Genomic DNA, 13,141 nt, shown 5'->3' on the forward strand with positions numbered 1-13,141 from the left:
ATCAGAAGGATGCCACTAAGTACCTTGGGAACTGTCCGTGGTCCTGTAATTTGCCTGGTTAGTACTCACTCAAAAATCATACTGAATTGTGATAATACCCAGGAACTGTAGTTGGTCAACTTTGCTACCAATAACCTCTCCAATGTTGCATTTGCTTTTTCTCCATGGTGCCTTAGCAGTTTTTTTCAGCGATGAAATTAGCTTACATGAAATCTATACAATCTTTATAGACACTTTCCTAAGCAAAATAAAGCAAAACACAAGAACATCTGATTAATTGGGAATCCAAGTCACACATGTACAAACTAGGAATTGACATGATTTTACTGTGGCTGCCATGTTGTCCTAGAGACAGATATTTAGGTTTCTTGTTTTCCCAACACTGAACAGCCTCTCTTTGTTGCCTCTGTACTATTACAAGAGCCTGCTAATTGACTTTTAATTAGCTGTTTATGTTCTCATTGGATAATTTTAACATTGAAGACAGATTTGTTTTCACAAAGAATTTTTTTTCATCCTATCACTATCTGGTTCTAAATCTTTCAGTTTGTTAAAAAAAAACACTTTATTATTTATTTATTTTTTATTTTTTAATTTTTCTGAAGTTGGAAATGGGGAGGCAGTCAGACAGACTCTCGCATGCGCTTGACCAGGATCCACCTGGCATGCCCACCAGGGGGCAATGCTCTGCCCATCTGGGGCGTTGCTCTGTTGCAACCAGGGCCATTCTAGCACCTGAGGCAGAAGCCGTAGGGCCATCCTCAGTGCCCCGGCCAACTTTGCTCCAATGTAGCCTTGGCTGCGGGAGGGGAAGAGAGAGACAGAGAGGAAGGAGAGGGGGAGGGTGGAGAAGTAGATGGGTGCTTCTCCTGTGTGCCCTGGCCGGGAATCGAACCTGGGACTCCTACACGCCAGGCCGACGCTCCACCACTGAGCCAACTGGCCAGGGCAAAAAACACACTTTATTATAGACACTATGGCAAATCTTTAGGAACATAGAAGAATATTGCCATAGTTCTACAGGTTGTATAAGAATATAAAATCTTCCCTGAGAGAGCAGTGATTATTATTAAATGTCATAGCATCTACTCTGTTCAGATCTTCTGACTGGTTATAATATTCTGACTTCCACCCAGATTTCCATCTCCCTCTACCACTTAACCTGTACCCAAGTGCTTTGCTTAAGCCCAAATGGCCTCTCTCTTGAGAACCTTTACTGTAAACATTGTAGGGCCTCTGCTTACAACTTGTTCTTTGATTGTACCACTCTCTATCATAGGGTTTTTAATTTTAATTTTTGTTTTTTTAATTTTTTAATCAACCATTATTATTTTTTTGTTTTTCTGAGTTCTACTTATATTTTTAGGAACAAGTTTTTTCCTACCTTCATGCATGAGTAATTTGTGATTACTTCAACCTGTGGTAATCTCTTTCTTCTCTGAATTTTTTTAGCACTCTTCATTAGCTGGCTTCTTCCTTGAAACTTGACCTTCAATATTTAATTGAAAAACCCATTTGCAGAATTAATGGGTCCTGAATCTCTTACCCCAGACACTTGTGTGTTGAGTAGGCTTTTCAGACGTACATAAATGTGAATTTAAATCAGGAGTTCACCAACCCTTTCCTACCTACTTTGAATAAGTTATTGAAATCTGTGAATCTGTGAGCCTCATTTTCTCATTTGTAAAATCAGAATGTTAGTACCTACTTTTTATTGAAGGTGTTATGAGGACTAATGAGATAGCTTATATACAGAGTATGCCCATTGCTATGCATTCAACAAATGCCCTAGATGGACTTTTGGTTCTGTCTAAGACATGCATGTGATGCTAAGCGGTCCTTGATATTTGGTACTGTTCAAAACATCCATGCTTAGAAAATGTCCTTGGGTTAAACTAGCCCATAAAATTTATTTCTATTTTTGGTTTATAGGATTAATACATTTAAAATTATCATGTTTGATTGGTCCAACAATTCCTGTGCACCTGTATTACAATAATAACCCTTCTTGCCTTGGTAGCCTAGATGGTAATGGTACATGAGGTTTAAGATCAGTGATTTTCAACCTATGTTCCTCAAGAATTTTTATAATATGTAATACTTATTTAGTCAAGAATGCTGACATCCTTTCCCTTAGATTGTCAAATAAAATAATGACACCAGCCAACATAATAGCCATCTGGTATGAATGAATCTCAGTAATTAGTTTATATGTGCCATAAGATGAAAAAGAATGAACATTTCTGGGTTAAATCCATGGTTTGGCTTTCACCAAATGTCTCTGTGGATGTTCTGAACAAGACTAAATGTTTCTTGATCATGACTGTTCACAATTGTAGTCAGTTTTAGTTTCTACCACTGTGGACTCTTTTGCTTAGAGTTGCCAGAACATGAAGGTCAACTTAATTGTCTTTCATTCGTTTTCTGTTACCATTTCTCTTACAGCTACCTTTTGCTTCCTCTTAATAAATTGACAATTGGATATAACTTTATACCATTGATTATTTCAGTAACTCTTTATCCCTATGAGAAAAACAAAACATTGCTTGCATGATCACAAAAAGGTTCATTTTACAAACAATGTAAATTATTTTGCATTCCTCAAAAGAGACTTTATCTTGGTTGTTTTTTCCCACTAATACTGAGGTTAACACTGATGTGCTTTTATGCTGAGGTAAATAGTGCAGTTGCTAAAACTTCTGTCTAGGGTATTCATTTACTTGCATCAATTTATATTATTCTTATGCTTCTGTTTATTATAACTTAAACCATGGACTACTTCTTAAACAATCATTATTTGTATAATATTTGTATGTTTAGGCACTCCTGTGGACTTGAATTTTATACATACAAGGGAAAAAATAGACTAGATTATCCCCATATCCTTAATAGCATATTTTCTTTTTCTCCTAATAATTTATGTGCTTTATTACCTTTTTTTCCAAAGAGCAAAATTTTGTCATTCCCTCATATTGATCCTTAGACAAGTGTGATGTACTTTAAGTCAGCTAAATGTTTGGAGTTTGCCATCTTACATTAGTGGTATGAATATGAACTAGACGTGTATTTCTTGTACCTTAAAAAAACCCTGGAAAACCAGAACATTGTCATAATAATTTTATTAAGATATTCAGGGAACCTGTCTGCCTTAGAAATTATCTTTTAAATTTTATGTTCAGTTTGTTTCAGAGTTAAAATAGTTTATTATGTTCTAATTCTTTCAAAAAATCACTTAGTCATAAGATATTATTTGAACGTTGAAATGACATAATGACTTTTCTGTGGATAAGGAAAGAACTACTGAGATTAATTTAGGAAGGCAAGTGTTATATGTCTGACTCAAATGTAGTATGGTATTCAAACTTCACAAAATTCCAAAAGGAAATCTCTTGGAAAAAACTTAAAAGTAAAAGAATGCTGTGTCTCCAACTATATTTCAGGATGCCAAGTTAGCAATGTTTTCTCTTTTTGTCATTTAATATACCTATTTCAAAAACTTATATTTAGCAACATAATATATTGTCTCTCATACCTAGAATTGATCAAACTTTGAAACTAGGCTAAATTGTGTGTAGGGTTAAGGAAAATCAGATCACCTTGAGAAATTGTATTTGTGCGGCACAGAGAGTTACAGCTGAAAAAAGACATAGGGCGTCGTCTAAGACTTAATTTCACAGTACGAGGAAAGATTAAAACCAGCATCCGGAGTGATTGTAGAACATCAGAAGATGAGCAGTCATCATTGAAAAGAAAATCATAAAAGGTTCATGCCAACAGATCTTGACGTTTCGCTATTCTTTTAAATATCACCATTTTCATGAACTTAAAGCAACTGCATCAAAACGCGCATACATCCTAAGACAGTGAAGGATGGGATGGTGGGGGATCTGTAATTTAAACAGTAGGGAATTTGGAGGTAGAAGAGGAAGGAGAAGACGGGAAAGTTTGTGCTAGCGTATGTCAACCAGAGGGCTGAAGGAAACCGCCAATAATACATCTGCAGCAGCGACACCTGTGCAGGTTAGCATTCCAAAGCGGTCCCTAAGGACCTCGTGCCCGTGTCATCCAGAGACCAACAAATGTCCACTACGTCTGGCTGAATGGTGGTGTCATTACTTTTTGGAGATGAGGGGAAAAAAGAAAACCAAAAACTCTTCTCTTGCTATTCCTTAATTCAGAATAATTTTGTGGTACAACTGGAAATCTCACCTAATCAGGGCAATTTGTCCCTAAATGAGGGGCTAAAAGCAGATGGTTTTCTGTTTACAGAAAGCAGAAGGGCCCAGGGTTTGAAAGGTAGCGGAGAAGGAAGTGAGGCGGGTGGGGAAAACGAGGTGCAGAAAAATAATCCAGAAGCCCTGAAATAAATTACACTTTTGCCTCGTTTTGACACTGTTTATCTTGAACCACATGCAGACAAATGTCCAGGTTGACGCAAAGAGATTTTCTCAGGAGCAGTAATGGCGGGTGGAACTCTTTCCATAAACATTCCTTTGAATAGAATAAAATCCACCAGTTGATGGAAAGGAAGAATTGTTCGTTTTGATTCTCATTGTCCTCTCACATGCCACTGTTTCATTAAATAATGTTGTTCTCAGAAGATCTATGGACAGAGATACAATGGCATTCAGAAAACTTTTAAGGAAAAAAAACTCCGGTCCTCCTACAGCCAGAGTCTTTGTGTGATAACAACCAGTCAGGGCGTCGATCTCTGCTAAGAATCAGAAGCATGTCATCAGGAGCAATGCTAAAGAGGGGTGAAATTAACCAAACTTCCCAGCCGCCTCTCAACTTCTGGTGGGAGCCAGCAGAGAAGCTGCCTTTCTCCCTATAGGACAAGACCTGCTGGGTTGCGCCCTGGCCTGCCGGGGACTCCCCTTGTGCACAGCACGCGTGATTTAAAAGAAGCTGTGTTAGCACTGATTTATACTTTGACAGCTAAGGATATTAAGATATGGGCAAACATACAGCTCACCCTTTTACAGATTAACCTGGAGACTGCATTAGGCAAATGTGATAGCATTAAAAGATTTTGCCAATTTGTCTGGAAACAATTTCTCTTTTGTAGTGTGTCAAGGGTAACACTTGGTGCCATTGTGCTAATTTAAAGGGCTTTGATGAATTGTCTGAGGGGTTAGGGAATAGTGGTGTGGATATATATTTAGCACTTGAAAATAAAAAGGTTATTAATTTAATTGTTAAATGAATTTAATCTGCGAACATCACAGGCGCTCAAGAATGGAAGTGTGTTCTTGGAACTGCAGCAGCCGTCTTACATCACGAGGCTGTAAAGTCTTCTTGGAAAATGAAGCCATACCCCTGTATCACTTCCCAGTAAGCAGAAATGCTTTAGGCTCTGACAGCCGTGTAGATGGTAGCTATTATTTGGGGAAAGCCTTAGTTTATAAAAGCAATGAAATTGGATCTTCTTCAGAGGTCTCCTTTTTTTTAGAGTGCATGTCCTAGATTGTACCATTTGCATGACAACAAGAGTCTCCTGTCTGGTGGTGTCCCCAAGAGACCTTCTTAAAAATGAGATGTATATTTCATGAGACATTTTCTAGGTACATCATTTCTAAAGTAAGCAATTCAAAGAGGGCCCTCTGGAAAAATCACAGCCCCTTTCTTTCCGTTGTACGAGAGAAACAGTTATTGTATGGGAATGTTGAAGCAGGTCTTTTACAAACAGACCTCAGATGCGAATTGGCCCTTTTGGTGAATTCCGAACTTGACACACGGACAAGATTCAGTCGCCCTGTGATTGTCGCCTTCCCCTTGTACATCTTCATGTAGAGCTGACAACTCGTGTCTGATGATTTCATCAAACTTTCCGCTTCTCTCTCAAGTGAGGCGTTACAATACTTTTCCTTTCCTGAAATAATATTGTCGCTGAGCACCACGCTACTAGATTTAAACACTGCTTATTTATAATAAAAAGGGGGTGGGGGTGAGGTGGGAAAAGGAGAGCTAGGATTTAGTACCTAGTGGTTCATTTGAACCAAGTAAATGCCTTAGTGTAAACAGGGAAGTTTTAATTCCAAAAACAAGCAGTAGGAAAAAGCAGAATGAACCAAATGGGAGCCGTGTTGTTTTGTTTTGTTTTTTAACTTTTGAATTTTTAACAGAGGAGTCCGTAAACTACAAGAAAAGCTTCATTTGTTTGAATGTGTGTTTTATATGGAAGGAACTGATACAGCTTTTAAACTTTCTATCACAGACACCGGTAGTATTTTCATGAGGCTGCTGCAGTCTATGTTTTGTATGCAGTGTGTTGGCTGAAATTAGCGTCTTTGAGAAAAGCAAACATTTTCAGTAATTTCCTAGTACTTTTAAAAACTTATTTCCGGGAGAGTGACATAACTCAGGAAGTTCCTCAACTTGAAAAGTCTGCGGTGTTTACAGGGCAGAGAATTCGTGTCTGTAATGGTAAACAACGCAAATCACGAGAAGAGGGAAGCACAGAACAGAACGACTGCTAGCTTTCTTCTAAAGTGTGTGCCCGGTGGGGACGAGCAGGAGAGAGATGGGACCTCATTTCTCTCTCCTGATTGGGAGTTCTCGAAGGAAAACTTCCTTTAAAAGAAGAAAACCTAAAAGTAGTCTTGCTCTTTCTTGCCAAGGATAGTGGAATTAACATGCAGCTGGGCTCCTCTGATAAATGGATTCTGTTAGGTCACTGAGGGGGTGCATGTGACATTAAGTGATTTACAGTCCTTTACCTTAATGAAATTGTTTCAGCAAGATGACGCTGAAAGCTCTTAATGGATAGCTTTTCTTGATGTAATGAAATTGCATTCCTATGGCATTTAATATAAGGTACAGTTATTATTTACCGGAGCTTTCCAAGGGGCTGCTATTTGCACAGACGGTGCAGAACAAAAAGAGATTTCAGTGGCGGCATCGAGGCCGGAATAGCTCGTGCCATTCTTTAAGCCGATGAGCGAATTTGTGAGAGCATTTCAGTTAGTGCGGCCAGGGCTCTACAGACCGGGAGACTCCCTTCCCCTTAACCCTGCGAGTCTGCAGCCTTTCACAGATAGTCCTTTAATCTATTTAACAGGCAACTGGATTACAACCAGATCAGCTGTATAGAAGATGGGGCATTTAGGGCTCTCCGGGACCTGGAAGTGCTGTGAGTATCTCTTCTTTCTCCTACTCCTACGGGGAGCTTTGTATCCGGGGACTGTTTATGGGGAAGCATCTCTACTAGCTTAAAACCTAGTGTCAAAATGGTCTCCTAAGGAGATGCTTTAAGTAACTCAGGGAGGAAACAGGGAGAGTCCAAATGTGTGTGGACAAAACCCTGCATAATCATACCTGTATGTTTAGGTAACACGGTCTAGTTAAGAAGGGCACTCGAATGTTCACATGTCATGGCCTTGATTGAAGTGTTGGTTCTTATAATCAGATATCCTCATTCACAGGATTTGTGAGCATTCCTAGAATTGCTAAATATTAAGATCACATCATTGTATAGGAAAAAACAACAACAGCAAAATCAGAGGAGTAGCTGATTTGTTGGTGTATTTTGTAATTGCTGGGCAATGAAAAGACATTTTCTCATTTTAAAATGTCATTTTTTAACCAGGTAACTTAACATCAGTTTTTATCCAGTTATTTTGAAATTGGCATGCTGATTTTAATAAGCCGCCCATTAGACCCACTTGAAGTTCTCACGCCCGACTCAGTAAAGCACTATGCACGGGTTTGAATAATCTTCGGCTTCCTTTCTTTCCTAACTGGGCAGATGTGACTGACAGCAGTGCTTAGAGACCACTGGGTAATCTCTACAGATCTTTGACTTAGTAATGTAATTTATATTAAATGATGAAGAGTAATAAAAAATAATCTAAATGAAAACTTGAGTTTCAAAAGCCTGTGAAGCCACCTCTACATTTCTGGATTTTTTTCCAAAGAGTCATATTTCCAGCTTTTTAAGTATACTTACACATTTCTCCCCTATATAAAATACTTTTCTATGCTCTAATTCATCCCTGACTCAGTTTATTCAGAAATCCAAAATCGAGTTAGATGTGAAGAAATTTTCAATTTTTAGTCCAGGTGGTAAAAGTTATCTAAGAATCATGAAATCCTCTTGAAAGAAAAAGAAGAAGAAGAAGAAAAAGATTTCATTGCTCTATGAATTGAGTTTGAGGAACATGGTGTAATTTTGAAAAAAGTTTAATGTTTCAACCAGAATGACTTATTCAACAATATTTTTCTTTCTGATTTTGATTTTAATTGTGAATAAATGGATAGAATTTCTACCTGTCATGTGGTGCTAGGTTATTAATTATTTTAAAAGCTTATGTGAGATTGAAGTCATTGAGATAAATTGTGCTATAGGAATATATACTGTTTTCTAATTGCTTGAAAAGTCACCTTTGTTTCTGTTGACAACAGTCTAACTTTTTCAATAGGAAAACTATGCAAAGTGCTAATCATACACATTGCACTTATAAAATCACGTTTTAAATTAGTGTTCCAGAGCCAATTTTGATATACAAAGCTCACTGAAGATAATTTAGAGTCAGCATAGTTGGGATACAACTATGATTTCATAATAGAGGTCTGATGTCAAGACCATGGCCAACGCCACTACACTTTGTGTGTGAAGAGACCACTGCAGGTGTTATTTAATTCAATGGAGCTGATCAAGCCAAAAAAAAAAAATGATGCTAAGTCAGTGCTCCTAACTAGGAATATTAGTGACACCAATAATTTTGTGGGAAGTTTGCTAAATGTTTTGGATTAATTAAAATAGCATGCAATACTTTGTTATTAAATGTTTAATTATTAGAGGTAGAATAATTCATATATATAATATATTGAGTGTATGTTGAGTATGCAATAGAAAGGGACAGAGAGAATACGAATAATGTATACATACACATACACACACACATACGTGAGAGAGAGAGAGAGAGAGAGAGAGATTATTGTAAGAGAGAAAACCAGCTATGTGCCAAGCACTGGGCTAGACATTAAAAACCCTTTATCCATAGTTATAATAACTTTTAATTTGCTTATTTGTTATAAACTGATACCATTGCTATTAGAAACAGTAAATTTATGCAAATACAACTACCTCATTCATCTTGTTTGTTGTGTTAGCAAAATATCTAAAAGTGATTTTAGAAAGACCTGCTATCACAAACACACCAAAGAGTGATAAACATTTTATGATTCATGGAATTAAAATCAAAATCTAAACTGCTGAAAACACTTTTGAGGAGCTAAGATGTAGGTTTCAAAAGAATTACACAATGGTCAGAGTTTGCTAAAAATGAAAATTAAATAAATAAACTTAGCACATGATAGAAAATATAAATTTCTTTCAACATGATTTAGGTTTGTTATACTCAAATGTTATAAAGTCAGACACACATTCTTTTTCTTTAAATTAATTGAATTTATTGGGTTGACATTGGTTTGCAAAACCATACAGGTTTCACGTGTACAACTCAATGGAACACCATCCGCACACGACATCGTGCGCCCTCTGCCCCAAACGAAGTCTCTTTCTGCCCCCAGCCCCTGCCCCTTTGCCCACCTCCGCCGAGCACCCATCACCTTTTACCTCTGGCTATCACCATGCTCTTGTCTGTGTCTATGTATTATGTATATAAGGTTGTTATGAAAGAAGGCGAAGGGAGAGTCATACATTCTTTTAATATATGTTCATTTTAAATCCCTGTCATTTATATAAACATTAGTGAAATTACTGAATGTAGAATTTAAGGGAAAAGTGGATGAAGTACTAAACACACTGGAATTGATCAAGCCCTGATATTTTGTCACATAAATCAGAAGGTCCACCGTTATAAGCATTTGATCAGGAGCTTGTTTTGTAGTGTTAGCATCTGAAGGGTTTCGGAAAGAAAGAAAGTTCTCTGTGTGGCTTATTTTTACTAATCTTAACTCTTTGGATTATAATATCTCATTATGTGGAAGTTGTGAAGGTACATTTATTTGCAGGTCACCTTAAACTTCAGATCCCCAAGAATTCAGATTTTTTAAAATTTCACTTCCATGAACCATTGGTGAATGTATAAATATACTGAAGCCAAACGAGAGAAGATGGTAGCATGATCCAGGACCATTGATGAAATGTGTTCCATTAGGACATAGATTAAGGAAGAGACAGTGGATAAAGCTCACGAAGGAAGAGTTAAGGTAGACGAAAGCAAAGAGGCAGTTTAGCACTTGTGTGTCCATGGACTTATTGAGGTGTTCTGGCTGGTAGGGTTCATAATTTTGATTTTCTAAATATGAAGATACCATCTCAAAAATAACATATGGAGTTAAACCTAGATCAACATTTTTCATTGGATGCTAGACTCAGAAATGAAATATATCCCTTGAGTTGCGAGTTTTAGATAGTTTATTTTATTCTGTTCTATAGAATGCACGTAATTTAATTTAATTGAAACATGGTGATTCATATCCATTAAATATCAGACTCTCTGCCAAATCCTATGCCTGGCACTAAGGGACTAAGAAAAAATAAGTCAAAATCTAAGTCCAAGAGGGCTTACGTAATTAGCAAGACTAACATTTTCTATTAACATACCAAGGTGTCCTTTGTATAAGAATACATTCTCATTACAAAGAGAGTGTCTTGAAGCTGAATACAGAAATAGACTTTTTATGACCATAACATAAACATGTCAAATACCTAATTAATACATATTTATTATTATTTTTTAAATAACAGTTTTGTTTTATGTATTGCTCCATTACCAGGTATCTGTATCAATATTGTTTTGCTGACATCAATACTGAATAGAAATACTAAGATAATTTATTTTTTAAAAATTATTTCTTCAGTACCAGTATGCAAAATAACAATTTGAGAAAAGACTTTAAATTGAAAGTCACCAACTTCAGCATTGTGTGGAACCATACAAAATTATAGTTCAAAATTAATGTGGGTCTGCTGCATTGAATAACTTTAAAAAAAAAATACATTATCTCCAAAGTCACATTTTGATATACTACATACTCTAAAGATTTTCGCTGAAGTCAGCATAGATTTTTAAGGCAGGAAAGGGGTCATTGGGAAGCGAATCCCTTTGAGAAGTGAAACCTTTTAGTGCAAACACCAGGATATATTTTAATGGCATCTGAAAAAAAAAATCTCATTTCACTTGTGTTCACGGACAATGCTACAGGCTTTTACAAGCCGACCAGTTCAGGGTTTTATACGTCCTTCATCGAGTGGGCCTTTTTTTTTCCCATGTGACTTAATTCAGATCACTTGGATTAGTTCTTATATCATTCTATACATTGCAAAACTGGACAGTAAAGCAAGTCAGACATGTAGCTGTTGTGCCCTACTTTCCCGAGCAGTTTAAGTTAATCCCTCGACCGCTGAACACCCAACATCCCACTGTGAACAAACGCAGCTATCAGCTGGCCTAATGTGACTTCAGGAATGTACATTGCTTAACCCAAACAGACTTAGCCCGTGGACTCTTTGAAATATTTGAGTCGGTTGCCAGTATTTAAGAATTCAAAATTAGGAGGATCTAAAAATTGCCAACTCTAGCTTCTCTTGAGAAAATGAGATTGTTTGGCAGGCTTCCATGACAGCAGAGCAAGCGTCCGTTGGAGACGTGTATTTATGCTACAGCAAGGAATAGCATTGCTAGTTCTCCGGGGTCCTTCTCATTCCCGCTGTCGCTGCTCCTCTCTCTTCCCCATTGTGTGTTTGTAGATCTAGCGTGCGTCTCTCATGTATGTTCCCTGCCTGGCCTCTGCAGGCAAGTGAATTGGCAACCTCTGAGTCAAACCCTTCTATAATATAATATCAAAGGTATCCACCTGCACTCTTTCTTACTTCCATCAGCAACTTGTCCTGTTTTGTCCACACTCTGCTATATCTTCTATATGTAAGAATCATGTTGTTTCCTCGCTAGACCAACACACCCCTGGGGATAACTGTCTTCGCATTTTTCTTGTCACACCAGACTTTTCCGAAAGGAGAAAATAAAAATTATTCATTCCTTAATCTTATTAGCTATAAGTATTTGTAACTTGAGTAATTCTTCTCGCCAGTTGAACTATTTGCTATTTTCAGACAGGTTTTTATGCCTGATTTATTTTTATAATATTCTGTGTTGCCATAAAAATAAGAGTCTTTCAGGAAATATTAGATGAATGAATGAGCAGTAGTAGCAGTAGAAATAGTAATAACACAACTAACAATGTCTGTTTGGGGAAAGTGGGAAAAAATCGAACCAAGCAAGAATTATACTTCTTTTCCCCATATCTCCCTTGACCATCCATCTTACTTATTCTAGCTTTGTGAAACCATGATCATTACCCCATAGCTCTGAAAATAAAAAAAAAGGGGGACTGTAACTAAAAAGTATGAGAGTATACTAGCTTTTAATACAGTGCTACAGATTGTCACGTCTTCCCCACCTAATGCAAATACCAAATACAGATACGTTCTTACTACTCAGATTTCAGCGGTGATCTATACAGTAAAGAGTAATTAACAGGACTCAGTTTCAGGACCTGGCAGAACTGACTCTGTGCTATTGCTGTGATATTTCAGTTGGAGCTTTCAAATATGTTCATTTACTTATGGATACTAACTGCACATAATACTCGTCTACTTAAGGTTTCCAACTGTGACTATTTTATGCTTGCTTATTATAAATAGACATGCATTCACGCACATGGTGCATCAAGCCACATGTAAATAGTAAAAATGCTATGGCTAAAGCCATAAATTTATAAAATGTTTGATAAAACTGAATGTATTAAGATATATTAAAGTATAAAATGAATTTATCATCTTGTTTATAGTTCATTCTTTATGTCATCTCTACCAAGTAGTTGTTTTTTATAAGCATAATTACTGGAAGTTTTTTTATATTCATATATAGGATAATTAATACATTTTATATCTAAAACTTTTAACCATTTTTCTTATATCTACAGCACTCTCAACAATAACAACATTACCAGACTTTCTGTGGCAAGTTTCAACCATATGCCTAAACTTAGGACTTTGTAAGTAGTCACAATATATATAAAGGTCAATTTAATCAATTAAGGGTTCCTTTTGGTGCTGTTTTTAGTAAGCAAAGAATATAGTTCATTATGATGTGGGCAAGGAAAACAGCAG

At 36.8% G+C, this 13,141-nt stretch overlaps 1 protein-coding gene across 5 annotated transcripts in view; it reads left to right on the forward strand.

Annotated features, from left to right (window-relative positions):
* The window catches only part of SLIT2 (slit guidance ligand 2), a 349,041-nt gene that overhangs the window by 213,927 nt on the left and 121,973 nt on the right, over window positions 1–13,141 (forward strand). For all 5 annotated transcript variants that reach the window (XM_066384206.1, XM_066384207.1, XM_066384204.1 and 2 more), the window contains 2 exons: window positions 7,061–7,132; window positions 12,955–13,026. In XM_066384206.1, the coding sequence (XP_066240303.1) occupies window positions 7,061–7,132; window positions 12,955–13,026 (144 nt within the window). The remainder of the gene's footprint in view (window positions 1–7,060; window positions 7,133–12,954; window positions 13,027–13,141) is intronic.

This window comes from Saccopteryx leptura, chromosome 5 (assembly GCF_036850995.1).
Source record: "Saccopteryx leptura isolate mSacLep1 chromosome 5, mSacLep1_pri_phased_curated, whole genome shotgun sequence".
NCBI lineage: Eukaryota > Metazoa > Chordata > Mammalia > Chiroptera > Emballonuridae > Saccopteryx > Saccopteryx leptura.